We start from the raw sequence: 18,468 nt of genomic DNA on the forward strand, positions 1-18,468 counted from the left end.
CAGCCCGGTCCCTCCCTGGCGAGCAGAGCAGGCTGGCCCCAAGAGGCACTGGGCCTCCCTCTGGTGGCTCCAGGCTGGACCCCGTCTGGGCCACAGCCCTGGGCCCGGGCCGCAAGAGCAGGCTTCAGTCCAGGGAACGAGGTGCGAACTTTGGCGAAGAGTTTTAATGGCAGAGTTGGTTGCGGCGGCGGTGCCACGCGGGGAGGGGCCGGAAGCGGTGGGGGGGGGGAGGGGTCAACAGGCGACAGGGCAGGGCCGGATCCCTGAAGAAGCGGCGAGCAGGACTGGCGGGCGGCGGCGAGCGGGCGGGTGCTACATGATGGAGCAGGCGGACAGCGGGTTCCGCACGTGGCAGGTGCACGCGGCCCCGCAGTACTGCCGGAAGGTCTGGTAGCAGCTGCCCTCCGGCTCGCCCCCCCACTGGCCCCCGGAGGGGGCGGTCAGTGCCTCGGGTGGCAGGCGGCTCAAAATGGACGTGTTGACGGCTAGTGCGGCCAGGCCGTAGTCCGTGAAGAGCACAGTCTCCCGGCGGCAGGTGGGACAGGAGATGAACTTGTACTTGGGGCAGGACTCATAGAGAATCTGCAGGCACTGCTCGCACACGGAGTGCAGGCAGGACAGCACGCGGGGCCGCCGCTGGGTGACGTTGTACGTGTGCCCGCAGGTGGGGCACTCCAGGGGCTCCCCTGAAGCCGGCGCCGCCGTGGCGGGGGGCCCCGAGGCGGCAGGGCCGGGCCGCACCACATACTGATTCACGATGACCTCGTCCGCTGGCGCCACGCGGGGGAAGCCCAGCTCCACACTGCCCTTTCGGGGCCGTCGTGGCAACGGAGGGGTGCGGGGCGCCCCATCCAAGGTGGGCATGTCCCCCCCACACGCCTGGTTGACGATGATCTCTGTGTCTGAGGGCCAGGCGCGTTTGGGTGCCAGAGCAGGGGTGGGCCTCGGTGCAGGTGGGAAGCAAGCGGCAGCCGCCTGCAGCTCGGGGAACTTCTCAGGGTGAACAATCTTCATGGCCTCCATCTTGAGGATGACATGGGGGCCCTTCAGGCAGGACATGAGGAGGCCTGGCCAGCCACTGCCCACCTCGGGCCCAGGGTCAGCCGGCATCCGGCTGTCTCCAATCAGATTGGGTGTTCGGGTGGGTGGGGGCGTTGGGTGAGGCCGGGGAGGAGGAGAGGGAGCAGCATCCTGGTCCTGCCAGGCCTGGTGGGGACCCCGGCCGCCCCGAGGACTCCTGGGGGCGGCCGGCGAGAGCTGGGGGGGCAGGGCCCCCCCCAGTGGCCACAGTGGCTTCTCCGGTCCAGTCCTAGGAGGAGGAGGAGGGAGAGGTGGGGGAGGAGGAGGGAGGCGGGGGCAGGGGAGTACGGGAGGCTGCCCTGGGCTGCAGGTCTGGCCCAGGGGCTCACCCAGGGTCTCTGGCTGCTGAGGCTGGAGAGGGGGCGTGGGGGGGGCTCCCCCTGCAGCCGAGGTCAGCAGTCCCTGAGCAGGGACATCCGGGCAGGCAGGGGCTAGGTGGGCCCCATGGCTCCAGGACAAGGCGCCCAGGGAAGGCAGCTAGCCTGAGCCCAGGCTGCGGGAGGCCCCAGGCCGCGGGCTCGGCGGCGGCGGCGGCGGCGGCGGCGGCGGCGGGAGCAGAAGAGAGGCCTGGACCAGGCCCGAGCTGCAGGTGAGAGACAGCGTGAGGGCAGCGCCCAGGGCCCACCCTCACCCCGCACAAAAGACAGGGCTCCCGACCTCTGACCCTCACCCTCGCTGGACTTGGGACCCAGCCCCCTCCCCAGCCCCCGCCCCCAAGGCCCAACCCCTGCCCGGGTGGGAAGGGGAGGCGAGTCGCGACCCCGCGGCCGTCCCGCCCCGCCCCACCCGAGCTCACCTGCCCCAGCCTGGCGTCCCCGGGCCTCGCGCGCCGCCGCCGCAGAGGTTGTCTCAAAGGCAGGCCCGGATGCGACGCCCGCGCCTCGGCCCGGCGGCTCCAGCGGCTCCGGCGGCGACCTCGGGCGATGGCGCGGCACGGCGGCTCCCAGGGGCGCGGGGCGCGGGGCGCGGGGCGCGGGGCTCCGGGCAGCGCGGCGCGGCGGCAGGTGCGTGCGGAGCGTGGCGCGCTCTGCGGCGGAGGCGCGGGGACCGCAGTGCGCGCGGCTCCCGCCCGCGCCCGCAGCGCCACCCCCCGTCTGGGGACCCGCGCGGGGTCCGCGGGGCGGGGCCAGTCTCAGCCGCCCCTCCATCGCCGCGGGCCTGGTGCCCGTTCCCGGGGTTGCCCTTCCCTGCGGGCCGCGTATGAATCGGGACCCCCGCGACACCCCTTTCCAGTACTCCCACCCCAGTCCTGCTTGACCGACCCTGGGTCCTAGTCGAGTACCCCCACCCCCAATTCTAGAAGGCAAATCCTGCTTTTCGAAGCCCAGACTTCATAATGCCAGAGGGAAGAAGACAAGAGGAGCAGACTGGGGGGTCTCAGAAAAGCTGGTTCCCATAGCCTCCCCCCGCCCAGGACTGCCGTGTGCCCCCCCCCCCCCAGAGAGTCAGCGTCACTGCTGTCCTTCCACTGTGCCCCCAGTAGGCATGCCTCTGGCTCACAAGTGTAACCAGGTTGTGCTCAACGCTGACAGGCTCAAAGAGGATGATGTGACCATGAGGCTGAGTAGGTGTGGGCAAGCAAGCTAGCAGAGGAGTGGATGGAGAGGGGGACAGTCGTTGGGAGAAGGGTCCAAGGACAGGACTCATGGACAGCTGGACAGGGTGAGGGGTATGCGGAAGGTCCGACAGACAGCTGGACAGGCCAGTGGGGCAACCCACGAGGACACGCACCCGCCCAGGGTGGGGTGGCCCTTTCCGGCATCCCATCAGGTCAGCACGTGCCCTGCTGTCACGTATTTGTGTGCTAACCTGACCCCACCCAGCATGGAGGCCCCATTCCTTTCTGTTTCCTCAAGCCGGGCTTCCCTGATTCCCTGGTGTCTACCCTCTCTCTGCCTGTGGGGAACCCTCAGGTGAAAGAAAGGACAGAGGACGTGTTGGCAACTACTGGGCAGGGGACCACAGCTGCCGGGGACCTGCACAGTGCCACCCCCTGACCTAACCCAGCTACCACGTGGCAGGCTAGCACTCCAGTGACCAGCACTGGGCCCTGTGCCTGACCCTGGACAGTCTCAGCCTCTTCTGGCCACAGCCCCTCTGCTCTGTCCAGGCCGAACTGCACCTGGCTATGGGCCTTGCCCCGCTCCTTCAGAGAGGTCGCTGTTCCTGGTGACGAAGCCCACGCGGGCAAAACAGACTGGAGCAGCGTAGCTGTCCCATGGGGCCCGACTTCGCTGCTCTGTTTCCAAAGCCATTTATGGAGAGCGGGTGTGGGAGGTGTGCAAATGAGCAGGTGCCTGACCGGATGGGCAGCGAGAGCCTTATGGGCTCTGGTTAAGATGGACAACTGAGAGAGCCCCGGTCAGGGGAGGGCGAGGCGCCCAGCCTCGGCCTCCCTCCGGGGCTGCTCAGCTTCCCACCCGCCCGCTGGGCGAGCACCCAAGGAGGCACCAGCCACCAAGCCCCACCCCTTGCCCCGAGGCCCCGCCCCTGGAGTGAGGTCCCGCCCCCTCAGGCCCACCTCCCGAGCCCGCCCAAATCCGCGCCTCCGGAGCTCCGGCGGTCAGAGCCGAGCGGCCTAGGCCGTGTCCTGGACCGTCCGGAGCAATCAGACCCCGAACCGGGTCTTTAGAGAAACCTTGGAACGCGGAGGCTTCTGGGGAATAAAGTTCCCACCGGCCACCCTAGGCCTGTTTCACGCATGCGCCAGCCTCCGCCTCGCAGCAAGGGGCGGAGTCTGTAGGGGCAGTGGGTGGGGCTTCTAGAGCCTGCGCAGTGAGCGTCTGTCGTACACCTGCGAAGTCCGAGGGGCTCGGGGCCCGCTTCCCTCCACACCCGGTGCCGCAAAGGTGGAATTCGTGTCCGGACCGGTCTGACTGGCCTCATGCAGGCCACCCCGGTCACGCTGGCTTCTGGGCCACCTCTGATTTGATCCCGCCCTTCCTGGGGGCTCCGTTGGGCACCAAAGACTGGGGGCGCAGATCCTTGACCCACCCTACTGCCCTAATCGCTCCGAGGGGTGAAGATCACCAGTGCCAGGCCCAGACCCAAGTACTCACATCCATCGTCATCCCGTCACACACAGACACACACACACACACACACACACACACGCACGCACACGGCGACCCTGTGTGGCAGGTGCTACCCGCCAACTTAACAGATGAAAGTGGGAGACGCTGGTGGGGTGGGGAGCTGGTGGCCCCTGAGCGCGCCAAGAGAAGCTGCATTTTCAGAAATGAGCTACAAACAACACTTGCGAATGAAGCCCCTGTCGTCGCCAATTGTAAGGTCAGTTTTAGCAAAGGTGTGTAAATAAAACATTTTTTATCAGTTAGAAACCTATAAACCTCAGAGCAGTCTGTGCTCTCAGACATCTTAGCCCCTGTCTGCCAAGCAGAGGCTGTTGGTTGAAGTGAGGACCTCTGCCCTCTGCCTCAAAACAGGGGCCCTGAGGTAGGCGAGTGATGGCTGGGGTTCCCCAGCCCACCGCAGGCCTGGGAGCTGAGGCTGACTTCAGGCTCACCTCCTGCCCTCCTTCCTGGCGAGCTGCAGGTCCTGGGAGGGATGACGACGTGCCTCAGATGCATGGAGGCTGAGTCACCCAGGCTGGCCGTGCCCCTCGGAGCCCAGGCTGGGCCACCACCCACCTGAGAAGGAAGGGTGGGTGGCTGCTGTGCTGGGAGAGCTGGGGCCTCCTGGGATCTTGGGAACCCCATCTTTGAGCTCCGCCCCACGGCCCCGCCCCTCCCCAGGAGGGAAAAGGCAGCTGCCAGTTGCCTGCCTCACAGGCACTGGGACCTGGCCCACAGGACGAGAGGGGACACCGCTGCCATCAGCACTGCAGGTGGGTCCTGGGCTGAGGGGCTTCCCTGAACTGGGGCTCGGCCACGGGGACGGCACAGCTGCATCTCCCAGCCTCCCCACCCCATCCCCCACTGCCACGCAAGGAGGGCAGCTGGGAGACCTCGGCCCTCACACCCAGCTCACTCCCATGCGCACCCACACGACACATAAGCCTTGTACACCCTGGTGTCTCCACAGCCTGGCCCTTTGCGGGTTGGGCACTCTCTTGGGCTGCAGCTCTGCCCCTCCGCTGAGCTGATACTGTCTCCTCTGCCTGCCCCCGCCAGGCTGGGCCATGGACCCACATGAGATGGTCGTCAAGAACCCGTATGCTCATGTCAGCATCCCTCGGGCTCACCTGCGGCCTGATCTGGGGCAGCGGCTGGAGACGGCTCCTCCTTCCTGGGGGTCCCAGCCTCTGCCTGTGGGATCCTGCACCTCGGAGCCCACCGGGCTCTTGCAGCCCTCCGAGGAGGCTCCAGGGAGCAAGGGGGCCAAGGGGACCACCCGGGTCCAGGGCCAGCAGAGCTGGCAGCAGCCCTGCAACCCCTACAGCGGTGGGCAGCGCCCGGCAGGACTGACCTACGCTGGCCTGCCACCCATCGGGCGCGGGGATGACATCGCCCACCACTGCTGCTGCTGTCCCTGCTGTTCCTGCTGCCACTGCCCTCGCTTCTGCCGCTGCCACAGCTGCTGCTGCGTCATCTCCTAGCCCAGCCCCTGCCGGGCCGAGGGGCCTCCCGCAGGACCCCAACATGGCTCAGGCAGCCACAGCGGTGCCCACATGTTTGGGGCAGCCACTGGACCATTGTCGTGGGAGGTGGCCACTTTCCACCCTGGATAGGAGTATCTACCTGCCACAGAGGCCAACAGCCCAGCTCCGGCCCCTTGAAACAGAGCCCTGGGCACTGGCTGTAATGGCAGCCCTGGGGACACCCTTGACCACCTCCCTCAGGGCCCGCAGCCCCGGCAATAAATCAGAGTGACCTTTGTTCTGGTGACTCTTCTCTGCTGCTGCCCCCTTGAAGTGGGTCCCGGGCTGGACACAACCACCGACCTCAAGCCTCTGTGGTACATTCAGGGGTGGGGAAGCCACTGATGACATCCTAACCTGTGCTGCAGGTCTCCGGTCCGCCCAGAGGCTGGACAGAAGGGGTGGGAGTGTGTCCCCTGCCCTGGCCCAGACGGGCCTGGGTTCGAGCTGTCTTGTGTTCCCTAGGGCTGAGGCCGAGCCTGAGAGGTCAGCCAGTGGGTCAGACGATAGGAGGGTGTGGTGTTTGGAGCCAGGGGGGTGGAGCCCTAAGAAAGGCCTCCAGGAGGAGGGTCACGTTGGCGGGACTGCGCGGGTGGGGCCAGCACTGGCAAGTTTCTCGGAGCGGGGGCCCAGGCAGCCAGGACCGAGCCCTGCCCACCGGTGAGTCACGGCCCTACCTCGGCCGGGGTGTTTTTCTGGTTCCCCGTGAAATGTCCCATTCCTGCACATCTGTTGTGTGGCACCCAAGCCATGCTGCTCATCTGGTGTCCAGCCTCCAGGGCCTGGGCCTCCTGGACGAGGTGAGCAGAAAAGGAGCTGGCCGGTGAGGCCCCTCGGAGAACATGTCTCCCCTCTGTCTGAGCAGGGTGATGTGCCTGCCTGGGGGTGGGGGGGGGGCGGGGGACGAGTGGAGAGCTGAGCTGCTTAGCACTGTCCTCACCTCACTGCCGAGGGGAGGCTGGGATGCCAGGGCAAGGAGCGAGTGGTAGGGCCGGCGCTGGGCACTCTGTGCTTTCCAGGGCCAGGCAGGGCCAGCCAGAGGAGGAAGCCGAGCTGGCCTTGCTGGATGGACGGGTCCCGGTGCCAGCCCTTCCCCGACCCAGGGTGACTGGCCGAAGGGCAAGACCCGTCTCTGGGTGTGGGTGGATATGTCATTGGCCTGACTGTACAGGGGCTCCGGTGTGCCAGTTTCCTGGCCCCTGCCCCATGGCCTGCCTCTACCAGAGGATGACCCCACCCAGGCCAGCCCCGGAAACCTGTCCAACCAGACAGAGAGGCTGTGGACTGCCAGGGTGGTAGGAGTAAGGAGGAGCTCCTCTGGCTCTGACTTGCTCCCAGCTGAGCAGTGAGGGTGCCGAGGGTCCTGACCCCATCCTGGCCATTCTTGACACACCCTGTTCTGCTGTACCCACAGTCATGGCCAGTGGGCTGGCCTGGGGGCTATGGCCAGGCAGATGCTGGGGGGGCGGGGTGTAGCCTCTAATGGGGTCGACCAGGGCTAGCCACAGTGCCCTGCACCTCAGGGAGGTTCTGGGTGGTCCCTGTGTGTGTGTGTGTGGGGGGGGTCTCCACAGCTGTGCTTGAGCACCCCCTTGGGACCTTGCGGGGCCGGCCACTGCCGTATGATGGGGACGGAGGGGACAGACCAGGTGGGAGGAAGGTGCTGGGACAAATCAACTTGGACACACACACTATGATTGAGCTTTGGGGGAGCAGGACCCCTCAGGGCTCGGAGCCCGTGAGGGTTGTAGCAGGTTACCTCGAAGAGGCGGTGTTCGAGCTGGGAGCTGAAGGATGGAGACACGCAGGTCAAGGCCGGAGAGCTTTCCTGGTGTGAGGTGGGGGGAGCATTAAGAGGAGGGTGGGAGAGGGTCTGGGCGGCCGGGGTGGGGACAAGGACCATGGTGAGCTGTGAAGCCGGGCCTGGGTGGGGGCCTAGTGGAGCTGGGTCCAGGCATGGAGGGGTGTGTGTGTGGGGGGGGGTGAGGGCAGACTGGGGGGGCACCTTATCTCCTGCTGAGTTGGTGGTGCCTAGTGGATCCAGTTGCAAGCGCTTTGTGGCTGAAAGGAGAGCCCACTGCCTGCCTCCCTGCTGCCTCGCCTGCGCTCGGCCAGTAATGCGAGCCCCAGCGAGGGAGCCGCAGGGCGGCCTGGGTCCCCCCCTCAAGCCCCGGACATCCTCTGGACAGAGCTGCCCATGAGAGCGGATGCAGGTAAGAGAGGCCTGGGGCTCAGGCAGGCTGGGGTGTGGGGCGGTGTGGAGCTGGGCAGGAGGGCCCAAACAGGGGGACAGGATGCTGCCCGGTCGGCAGCCGCAGGAGCCCAGCCTGGGCCCAGGCCCCGGCGTCTGGGGCCCCACTGGCCACCACCCACCCTCTCAGGTCTGCAGAGGCCCAGGCTCCCCCACCCCCCACCCCCAGGGTCGGGGCCCAAACGGTGCCAGACGACGGCAGAGGCAGGCAGGGTGGGCTGCAGCGCCCCTGCTCGCCTCCCCCAGGATGCTGCAGCCAGAGAGCTCCCGGGTCTCCGAGGAGGGGACTGCCACTGGGTCCCGGCGCGGTGACTGCATCATCTGCTACTCAGCCTACGACCTGGCCGGGCACCTGCCGCGCCGCCTCTACTGCGGCCACACCTTCTGCCAGGCGTGCGTGCGGCGGCTGGACACGGTGGCCCACGAGCAGCGCTGGGTCCCCTGCCCGCAGTGCCGCCAGAGCACACCCACGCCCCGTGGAGGGGTGGCCATGCTGGACCTCGACCTGGCCGCCTTCCTGGCTGTCAGGGCTGAGCGGGAGCCGCCTCGCATGGAGCCCCAGCGTCCCGCGCCCCCCAAAGGCAGCACCGCTGTCACTCAGCAGCCAGCCAGGCTCCGCCCCACCCTGGGCACCCAGCCCCACTTCCCCCAGCCCAGACGCTGCTGCAGCTGCGGCCTCTGCTGGGACACCCTGGACAGTCCCCAGGTCTGAGTTCCAGCGGCTGCCACCGCCCGCCGAGGACCTGCTGTCCACGGCGTGCTTGTCGTGGAACCTCCGACTGCCGCGCAACCAGCCCGGAACGGCCTGGGGCCCCACACGGACACCCCCAGACCGCAGCCTAAGTGTGGGGGCTGTGCCCATGGTACCGTGAGGCTCTTTGAGAAGCCGGTTACCTCTTTCCCGTCTTGGCCAGGATTCCAGGGCTTCAAGCCGGCCTGACTGTGTGCGTGGTGAGGGCTGCTGCGCTCAGAGTCTCCTGCAAGCCCAACCCAGGCCTGGACTCAGCTCAGAGGACGCCTCCACGGGTCTCTGGCTAAAAAAGTCCCACAGGTGGGAGCCAGAGCAGAGAGCCACCTCCTTCAGCCCTGTCTTGCAAAGCATCCCTGTGAAGTTCATTTATTCAACAAAGCTCACTGAGCACCCGCTACGTGTTGGGCACTGTTCCGGCAGGGTCCCCTGCAGGCACAAAGTCCCTGCTGTGACAGATGTCCAAGGAGCGGGCCCCGGGGCGCGGCTGGCTTTAGGCCCAGAGAGGCTGGGGGCCTGCCCGAGATTGCACAGCTCAGTAGGACCACTCCCACACTAGGCCTTTTCCTGGCCTTCAGCTTCCGCTTCCGTCTGCCTCATAATGGCCACCACACAGACCCTTCAGAGGGGCCAGAGAAGGTTCTGGAGGCTGTGGACACAGACATTCCCTCAAGTCAGGCTGCAACATCCCCATCCCCATCCCGAAAGGAGCTGTCACACTGTCACACTGCCTCTGGGAGGAACTGCTGGGCCTGCCCCAGGCAGTGGGTGCAGGACAGGGAGGGACAAGAAAATTTGCTGAGAGGACACTCAGAAACCTCCTCCTTCTCTGGGGCAAAGTCCCCCAGGGCACACAGCGATTGGTGGGCAGCAACTATACCAGGGCACCGTGGCCCAAGGGGGAGGGGAAGGAGCATGCCCCAGCAGGGGCAGCAGGAAGGGGACTGACCCCGAGAGGCACCCACCAGCCGCGGCGCCAGTCAGGACTCTCCGGGGGGAGGGAGCAGGATGGGCTGAGTCTTCCGGTCCAGGCGGGGCAGGCAGTGGGCTGGGCAGCACCGCGGCCTGGGGGACGGGCCCTGCCCCCACCCCCAACTTGCCGATGGAGGTGCAGTGCCCTCCACCATTACTGCCCGCCACTGAGGCTGGGCCCGCTGGGAGCACTGCTGGGCCCAGCCCTGCCCTGAACTTGGGTCTGAACTGGAAGACTTCAGGGGCTGGGGCCCTCCCCACCCGGTGGGTGCCAAGCGCCTCCCTCCCGCTCTTCTGATGGGGTAGGGACCACCATAGTAAGGTCTGCAGAGCTCAGGGCAGACTTCTTAAGGGGCCTCCAGGCCAACCAGCCAGAGTGCCAGCATCCTGCCCCTGCCCTGCCCTTCCCCGCCCTACCCAGGGCAGGCGGCACACAGCGTCTGGTCGTGCCACACAGGGGTCTACTTACACCAGTCCTGCACTCAGAGCCTGTGCCCAGCCCTGCAACACCCCTGGCCTGGCTCAGGGCCCATCCAGGGAGGAAGCCCACTCGCAGAGGGCTGGGCTGGGGGCCCAGAGCACCTGCCATAGGGCAGCAGTGCAACGTGGACAAGGCAGGCACCTGGGGCTGTGACAGGTACCCCTCGGGAGCCTCAACTCCTGGGTAAACATTAATGGGGCTCAGTACACAGCAGGTCATGTGTGCGCCCAGCAGATCTTTGACCGGCAGCTGCTCCCGCCCTGTGTTTCCTCCCCGCAGGTGCCCCCTCACTACCCTCACAGGTAGGAGCTTCCAGAACCAGGTGGGGGCCCAGGGACATCGAGACAAGGGCTGGTGACCTCCCGGCCCAGGGCTCAGGCCCCACCCTGAGCCTCCCGAGCTGAGGACAAGAGACAGGAGGGAGGGTGACAGAAAGCTCCCCAGCACCTGGACCCTGGGGCCTGGGAGGGAGATGGGGTAGACGACTAGACGGGGGATCCAGACCCAGAGGGCTGAAGAGAGGAGCCTTGAGGCGAGGTGGGGGCACCCAAGCCCCTTGCCCTGCCCCCATCACTGGGGGTGGGGCCCTTATCAAGCAGAGACGTCACGGTCTGGTATCAAATGCCAAAGTCTAAGCTGGGACCATCTGCAGCGTCCCTGATGACACCTGATAGGAGAGGTCCCTGGGTTCCCAGCTCCTAGCCACTTCCGGCACCCGGCACCCTGTGCCCTGGGCCACCCACCAAGTCTTCTTCCAGCCAGGACCAGCGAGGGAGCCAGGGAGCCAGGGTCCCCTCGACTCTGCCCCCGAAACGGGACTGGGCTCTCCTGACAGCTGCCTGAGGTCACTATAGCCATCCCCCATAGATGGACGAAGCAGGAAGTCGGCAAGGCGGGTGGGGGGGGGGGGGAGGGAAGACAGATCTCAGGTTAGAGGACCCCAGGACCTGGCGGGGCAGGGGGAGGCTATGTATCTGACCTGCTTTCCCCGCCCCCAGCAGATCCAGGCCTGGGCCTGGTCTATCCCTGCCAGAAATCCATGCCGAATTCCCTCACGGGTGGCCAGGTCCCCCCCCTTACTCTGGACACAGTTGGCCTGGTGGACCGGAGCCTGGGAAATGCAGGTACCAAGAGCCCCAAGGGACCAGGCCTCAGCCTGCCTCTCTGCCTATCCACTTAGCCCCTGACCCATTGCTCTGTGCAAGTGGAGGGGTGGGGGGGCCTCCTGCCTATCTCCTGGAGAGCCCATGGGGACTCATGACAATTCCAGTCAGGGCCAGACAAGCTGGAGGCCCCCTTTCCTCTCTCTTACCCCAAGCCCCTATGCCACAGTCCCCTTCACCCCCTCTGGCCCCCCACCTGGGGTGTCCTTGGCCCTACCTCACCTTGGCTCCTGCAGGGACCTCCGGTTCTGCCCCAGTCTTGGAAGAGGGGAAAATGGACCCCTGGGCCCTCCCTCAGCTGAAGGACACTGGCCAGTCCTGGAAAGGTAGGTCTTGAGGTGTTGGGTAACAGGCCAAATGGGGCTCTGACCCCCCAGGGTCTGAGCGTGGAGAGGGTCCTTAGGGAGAGAGCACAGGGAGGAGGTTTGCCTCAGCAGGCCGTATAGAAACCTACTATGCAGACCACCGCCCCAGGGATCCTTGTCCCTCAGATCAGCTGCCTGCCCTGTCTGGAGATGAGAGCCACCCTGACCCAGCCTGCCCCTCCTCCTGGCGGCCAGTAGGCTTCTGGGAGGTCCCAGGAGTAGTCTGCTTGGCCATCCTGCCAAGGAACAGAGAGGGGACCCAGACCCTGCCTTGGGGGACAAGGAGGCAGACCCAGGCCTGCCCTGTGAAGAGACAAGGAACGCGGGCCCTGGCCCTGCTCTGGAGGGAGACAGGAGGAAGTGGCCTGGGAGGCATCATGGGCAGGGCAGGGCTGGGCAGGGGCTGGCACCGGGGACAGCCCTGTCCTGTGTTCTTAGAGCTCAGCGTGGCCGGCAGGGTGCTCCGGGTGGCCACTGGCTTCCTCAAGGCCTGTGGACTCCTGGGCAGCCTCTACCTCTTCATCTGCTCCCTGGACATCCTCAGCTCCGCCTTCCAGCTGCTGAGCAGTGAGTGACGGGGGTGAGGTGTGGGGGGTGGGGGGCAGTGTGCGGGCGGCCTGTCGTGCACAGCTTCAGGACGCCGCTCTCTGGACACAGGCAAGGTGACTGGAGACATCTTTAAGGAAAACGTGGTGCTGTCCAACCCTGTGGCTGGACTGGTCATCGGCGTGCTGGTCACAGTTCTCGTCCAGAGCTCCAGCACGTCTTCCTCCATTGTGGTCAGCATGGTGGCCTCCAAATGTGAGTGCACCCCCTCTCCTCCCGGGACGGTGGTGGCTGGGCAGGGTACGGGAGGTTGATGCAGCACCCCCACAGTGCTGACCGTCCAGGCGTGTGTGCCCATCATCATGGGCGTCAACGTGGGCACGTCCATCACCAGCACCCTGGTCTCAATGGCACAGTCAGGGGACCGAGATGAGTTTCGGAGGTGAGTTGGGAGCTCGGGAGGGTCGGGGGCCGCAAGCCAGGCCACCGCTGAGGCCACCGACCATCCCAGGGCCTTTGGCGGCTCAGCTGTTCACGGCATCTTCAACTGGCTCACGGTGCTGATCTTGCTGCCACTGGAGAGTGCCCTCGCCCTGCTGGAGAGGCTCAGCGCCCTGACTCTGGGCGCCACCAGCCTGCAGCCTGGGGGGCACGCGCCCGACATCCTCAAGGTGCTAACGCAGCCTCTCACACACCTCATTGTGCAGGTGAGGAAAGTGCTGCCCTCGGGCGGCCCCTCGGGCCCCGGAATGCGGGGAGTGGGGGTGGGGGGGGGAGCCCCAGCCTCCCTCCTGGGCCCTGCACTGGGTGGGGGGAACAGAGGGCGGAACGAGCCGGGCTGTGGGCGTGAGTCCAGGCGAGCGGGTCCAGTACCCGGTCACAACGCCTCTCTCCCCCAGCTGGACACTGATGCGATTGCAAGCAGTGCCACGGGCAACGCCACCAACAGCAGCCTCATTAAGCAATGGTGCGGCACCAGGGAGGTGATGGTGAGGTGCCTCTGACCCCTGATCTCTGACCTGCCGAATTACTCGGTCCCGCCGGCTCTGAGCCGGTCCTGAGCCTGCCCTGCCTCGCCTCCCCAGACCTCGGGGAACAGCAGCGACTGTGGAGCGGCGGCCTCCGGCCCCTGCCCTGAGAGGAACGGAACGGCTGCGGTGGAGCTGCTGCCCTGTGAGGCCCCGCCCCCGCCCCCGCCGGCCCCGCCCCCGCCCCCCCCCCCGTGGTTCACCAACCCCGCCCTGCCCCCAGGCCACCACCTGTTCGTGGGGACCACGCTCACGGACCTGGCCGTGGGCTTCATCCTGCTGGCCGCCTCCCTGCTCCTGCTCTGCACCTGCCTCGTCCTCATCGTCAAACTGCTTAACTCTGTGCTGCGCGGCCGCATCGCCCAGGCCGTGAGGAAGGTCATCAATGCTGGTGCGGCCCGGAATGGGGGCACGGGGGTGGGGGCGGGGCCGGCGGCCGGGCGGGGGGTGACCCCGTTCCCCCCACCCTGCAGACTTCCCCTTCCCCTTCAGCTGGCTCAGCGGCTACCTGGCCATCCTGGTGGGCGCCGGCCTGACCTTCGTGCTCCAGAGCAGCAGTGTCTTCACGGCGGCCGTTGTGCCGCTCATGGGTGAGTGCAGCGGGCGGGCCCTGGGCCCTGGGCCCTAGGCGCGAGGGCTCAGGCCCGGCGGTGACTCGCCCCCCCCCCCGCCCGGTTCCCCCAGGGGTCGGGGTGATCAGCCTGGAGCGCGCATACCCCCTCTTCCTGGGCTCCAACATCGGCACGACCACCACAGCCCTGCTGGCCGCCCTGGCCAGTCCCGCGGACATGCTGCTCAGCGCCCTCCAGGTACCACCCTCGCCCCCCTCCCCGGCCCCCTCGGAACCCAGGCCTGGGGCTTCCCCCTTGGACTCAGCTCCCTCCTGTCCAACCCCGCGGCCAGGCTGGCCACCGCCCAAGCTCTCCTGGGACCCATCTCCGGCTGCTGGGTCGGACCCACAGCCCCACCCCCTCAAACCCTAGGGATCCCGTGGACGTCCCTCCGAGCCCCAGCCCCGCTCTTGCTCCCCCGGGCCCGCGTCATTTCAAGGATCACGTGGTCTTGGGCGCCTTCTCTTCCTTTCTGGCAGCCCCTGCCCAGCCTCCCTCGAGGAATCCCCGTGCTCCACTCCCAACCCCGTGCTGCTGGCTGTGCTCCTTCAAGGCATCCTGGTCCTGGGGGGCCTTGAGCCCCTCTATTCCACCTCCTCCGGGATGCACCCCCCTCCCCTACCATCTAAACCCGACAACATGCCCTCTTTCTGCCAAAACCCCGCCTCACCTGTGCCAGGTGCTTCAAGTTGTTGTTGCACACGACCGCAGTTCTGCCTCCAGGAAGCCTCCCCCAGTCCCCTAGCTCTGTGCCCCACACCCAGTCACATTTAGTCCTGCCGATTCCATCTCTAAGTCACCCCTTCTTTGGCCCACTGCCCTGGCCCGAGTTTCCGTCCACCACTGGCTCTGCCCCAATGCCCAGACAGGCGCTCCTGAAAGCCCAGATAGATCTTCTGCCCACCAGGAGATGAGCCCCAGCCCTCCCCGCCATCCACCTGCATTTTTACCTCTGCTCTGTCCACTCGGATCCTCTCGGTGCAGGGCCCTGGTCCACCCCCTCCAGGAAGCCCTCCAGACTGCACCTTTCACACCGACTCCTCAAGTCCAGCAGCCCCTGGAGGGGACTGTGTTCCCTGCACGTGTGGCCCTGCACCTCCTCCCCACAGGAGCCAGGCCAGAGCCCAGGGGAGGGCCAGATCCATGTGGTCATTGGTGGCGTAGTCACCACACTGGGATGCTGGACTGGGCTCCCTAAGTGTGTGTGCGGGAGAGGAGGCGAACCCGAGGAGTGCACCCACACCTGGCCGGAACCTGTCCCCCTGGGTGGCCCTTCCGGGCCAACAAGTGGACCTCTATCGGGCTCTGGATTTAGTACCCTTTAGGTTGGGGGTGGGGAGGAGGAGGAGCAGGCGTCCTGGGTAGCCTAGGGGGACCTGCGTGCCAGGCCCAGGCTCCCAGCCCCTGCCTGCCACCCCACCCCCCCGGCCCTCTAGGTCGCCCTCATCCACTTCTTTTTCAATCTGGCTGGCATCCTGCTGTGGTACGTGGTGCCTGTCCTGCGGCTGCCCATCCCGCTGGCCAAACGCTTCGGGGACGTGACCGCCAAATACCGCTGGGTGGCCATCGCCTATCTGCTGCTCAGCTTCCTGCTGCTGCCGCTGGCCGCCTTCGGGCTCTCCCTGGCAGGGAGCACGGTGCTGGCTGCAGTCGGAGGACCCCTGGTGGGGCTGGTACTCCTCGTCATCCTGGTCAATGTCCTGCAGCGGCACCGGCCAGCCTGGCTGCCACGCCGTCTGCGGTCCTGGGCCTGGCTGCCGCTCTGGCTCCATTCTCTGGAGCCCTGGGACCGCCTGGTGGGCCGCTGCTGCCCCTGCAGGGTCTGCAGCCCCCCTCCGGCCGCCGCCAAGGAGGCCCACTGCTACGAGAACCCTGAGGTCCTGGCCTCCCAGCAGCTGTGAAGGGTGGGCACCCCCACTTCGTGGACTTCTGGGTGCCCTGGGGGATCCTAGTAGCAGGAGACTTCCGAGCCACCTAGCTTGGCTTCTTTCCAAATAAACACGGCTATGACCCAGGTGTGAGTGGTCTTCACTCCCCGCCCTGGGGACGGCCCCTGAGCTGGCTCCCGGGGGACATGGAGGTGGACAAGCGCCAGCTGTCCCCCAGCCGACACTCGGGACCCGCTGCGAGTCCATGTGGGTGCGGGCACGCAGCTGGCCCCCGAACCCCAGGCCGTAACCATTTCTCTCCTGAGCCTCCGGGGAAAGAAAGGGCCGAGCGGCTGCCACTCTGGAGGTGGAGACATCCCTCAGCAAGAACCTGTGCTCTGAGGAGGCTGGACGTGTCCGGGGCCCTTCCCCATGGGTGCAGGGGGGAGGAGCAGCCGTCTCCCATTCCCCCCTGACCGCAGAGGACGTGGCCTGGGAGCCAGGCGTGGGCAACCTCTCCGAGGGCCAGCCCCACGGGTCCCGCAGACGCACAGGGAGCGAGGAGGGCAGTGTGAGGACCAGGAGGCCCCAGGCTGCCCCTGTCCCTCTCTCTCAGATGGGTGGGGTGCAGGGCAGTGTCCGGGTGAGACACAGGGCTGTCTTGGGCCCAGCAGAGCAGGCACTCGGCACCTCCCAGGAAGCAGGTCCTGCCCCTAGAGCCACCTGCACCTGGAGCCCACGCCTCCCCAAGCCCCTCGGCTGTGAGGTGGGCGAAGTTCAGGTGAGGGGGCGAGGCTGAGCGACGTCCACCCACCTGAGGGTGCACCCCCCACCCGGGCTCCGGCTTGCCCCTGCCCCTCCCTGCGGCAGGGGCGCGGCCCACTTCTGCCCTGTAAGGCTTGTCTGCCTGCCAGCCAGTAAGCTGACTCCAGGGAGTCAGGGCCTCCCTGCTCCCATCCCGGGACTTCCTACAGCACCTCTCTCACCTCCCCACCCCTGCCCAAAACAACGAAAGCTTCTTAGGTAGAATTACATCTGTCGCCCAGAACTCACGCGTCGAGGGGCACATGCCCACCTCCATCAGAAGTGGAGATGACCCTGGGCAGGGGCCTGGGCTGCCCAGTTCTTAGTATGCTGCTGTGGTCATCACCTCCTCCTTGTCCAGGGAATGCTGCCCGCTGGGGGAAGCACCTCTTTCCCGGGCCCTCTGGGTCTGCCTACCGGGACCCAGTGTGGGAAGAGGTCTGAATGGCCACGAAGGGGAGGCCTGAGGAGTCCCGGGTCACTTCTTGCCCTTGGTCCCGCCTTTCCACTCCCCCTCAGAACTCCCAGCCCTCCCCATGTCCTCTCAGCTCTCGGTCCCCTCATTCCCCATGTCCCCTGTCCGCCCCCCCCCCCAAGATCCCAGGCCTCCTAAGCCTGAAGTTCACTGCCCACTGAGGGAGGTAGCTACTTGTTCTGGGGCTCATGGGATCAAGACCCCCGCAGCAGGCTCATCCATGACAGCTTGGTTCCCTCCAATTTCAGTGACCTCAGGACGCTCCTGGTGGTGGACATCAGCCTCAAGGTTCCTCTGATGAAAGTTCCCAGAGGTGGGGCTGGGCCTGGCTAGTTCCCTGGGGAGATTGGGGGTGGTGGTGGTGGTGGTGGTGGTGGTGGTGGAAGCTTTCTGTCCCCACTGTGGGGACACAGAGAGAGGGGAAGAAAGTACCCCATGCATCCCTCCTTCCGGGGCGGGTGAGGCCGCCCACAAAGGCTGACTGCAGGTCCTTTGAGGCCGTGAAGGACTGTCTGCCTGCTGCCCCTGCCTGGCGGTAACGCACCCTCCCGCTGGGACCATGGCCACGAGTAAACAGAGCCTTCGTTTGTGGATGCCTCCAACAGCTGCAGGCTGGGGCGGGAGGGGCAGGCGCCCAGCACTCCCACGGCCCCTGCCCAGGCTTCCCAGCACGTCTGGCCCTCTCTGCCCTGCATGGCTCCCGGCCACGGACCCCCACGGGGCCCAGGCCCCCGGGGCTGGCCCTGCTGCCCCATTAAGGCCCATCTCTGCACACTGTGGCAGGAACCGCTTTGGCTCAGGGTGGGGATCTGCAGGGCCTCCGCCAGCCAGCCCAGTGCAGCAGCAGCCACCTTGGTTCTTGGGCTCAAGCCTGAGAGCCACAGGGAGACTTGTGCTGTCTTGTTCCCGGTGTCCATCTCACGGGGACAATGTGAAGGGCGAGGTGGACAAGCTGGTGTCTCAGAGCTCGGAGGCTCACACCTGGGCAGAAACACAGCCTCTGTTCCATCACCCATATGAAGCGGAGGTGCCACACTGAACTGTGGGCACGGGCCTTTTCCAGAAAGTGGGGATGTCAGGCCATACACCCTGGGGGAGGGCGATGAGAAGAGAAGAGGCTTTGACAGACACCTCAAAGAGCAACCTCCCCCGGGCTTTGTACCACCCGCTGGCTCATGGGGGGGGGGGGGGGGAGGGGAGACATCTGAGCTTCTCTCTTTCTCACCCGAGATTTGTTGGTTTATGACTGCCACAGAGCCGGGCCTTGCCGACTGCTGCTTGGGCAGCTGAGTTACTTTGCAGGGCACTGTGAGGAAACCGGGATGCCAGGCAGTGACCCTGTGCACAGCACCTGCTGGGGGGAGGGGGGGGAGGGAGACCCGTGAGCCACAGAAGCTAGGTCCACCTTCCGGGCAGGTATGTGGGGGAGGGGGCTGGTTCCCCAGGCCCCGCTGGGACTGACTGCTGACTCACCCT

General features: G+C 66.5%; 4 protein-coding genes across 4 annotated transcripts; 3 read left to right on the forward strand and 1 right to left on the reverse strand.

Annotated features, from left to right (window-relative positions):
• Positions 1-212: 212 nt before the first annotated feature.
• RNF208 (ring finger protein 208) lies at positions 213-1,993 on the reverse strand. Its single transcript, XM_042964590.1, has 2 exons — positions 1,877-1,993; positions 213-1,663 (listed from the first exon to the last, which is right to left on the reverse strand). Exon 2 carries the CDS (start codon positions 1,108-1,110, stop codon positions 313-315), a length of 798 nt encoding a protein of 265 aa, XP_042820524.1. The 5' UTR covers positions 1,111-1,663; positions 1,877-1,993; the 3' UTR covers positions 213-312.
• A 3,225-nt stretch (positions 1,994-5,218) lies between these two features.
• CYSRT1 (cysteine rich tail 1) lies at positions 5,219-5,699 on the forward strand. The gene has a single exon (XM_015542412.2). The coding sequence runs from the start codon at positions 5,222-5,224 to the stop codon at positions 5,636-5,638; it is 417 nt and encodes a 138-aa protein (XP_015397898.2). The 5' UTR covers positions 5,219-5,221; the 3' UTR covers positions 5,639-5,699.
• A 1,974-nt stretch (positions 5,700-7,673) lies between these two features.
• On the forward strand, positions 7,674-8,643 carry RNF224 (ring finger protein 224). The gene is given in 3 exon segments (XM_042964958.1): positions 7,674-7,835; positions 7,837-7,893; positions 8,178-8,643. Coding segments are annotated over 3 exon segments (561 nt in total). The 5' UTR covers positions 7,674-7,797.
• Positions 8,644-11,139: 2,496 nt separating this feature from the next.
• On the forward strand, positions 11,140-15,809 carry SLC34A3 (solute carrier family 34 member 3). The gene is made up of 12 exons (XM_042964959.1): positions 11,140-11,256; positions 11,532-11,621; positions 12,099-12,227; positions 12,318-12,461; positions 12,537-12,648; positions 12,718-12,913; positions 13,106-13,195; positions 13,292-13,379; positions 13,458-13,625; positions 13,708-13,824; positions 13,919-14,043; positions 15,282-15,809. Exons 1-12 carry the CDS (start codon positions 11,172-11,174, stop codon positions 15,744-15,746), a joined length of 1,809 nt encoding a protein of 602 aa, XP_042820893.1. The 5' UTR covers positions 11,140-11,171; the 3' UTR covers positions 15,747-15,809.
• Positions 15,810-18,468: the final 2,659 nt, after the last annotated feature.

The sequence above is a fragment of the Panthera tigris genome, chromosome D4, assembly GCF_018350195.1.
Source record: "Panthera tigris isolate Pti1 chromosome D4, P.tigris_Pti1_mat1.1, whole genome shotgun sequence".
In the NCBI taxonomy this organism is placed as follows: Eukaryota; Metazoa; Chordata; class Mammalia; order Carnivora; family Felidae; genus Panthera; species Panthera tigris.

Excerpts from the sequence above, each read along its gene's own strand:
- RNF208 (XM_042964590.1), bottom strand. The coding sequence starts at position 1,110 with ATGCCGGCTGACCCTGGGCCCGAGGTGGGCAGTGGCTGGCCAGGCCTC.
- CYSRT1 (XM_015542412.2), top strand. The coding sequence starts at position 5,222 with ATGGACCCACATGAGATGGTCGTCAAGAACCCGTATGCTCATGTCAGC.
- SLC34A3 (XM_042964959.1), top strand. The coding sequence starts at position 11,172 with ATGCCGAATTCCCTCACGGGTGGCCAGGTCCCCCCCCTTACTCTGGAC. Across the intron at positions 12,649-12,717 it reads GACCGAGATGAGTTTCGGAG|GGCCTTTGGCGGCTCAGCTG; the intron begins GTGAGTTGGGAG and ends CGACCATCCCAG. Across the intron at positions 13,196-13,291 it reads GCGGCACCAGGGAGGTGATG|ACCTCGGGGAACAGCAGCGA; the intron begins GTGAGGTGCCTC and ends TCGCCTCCCCAG.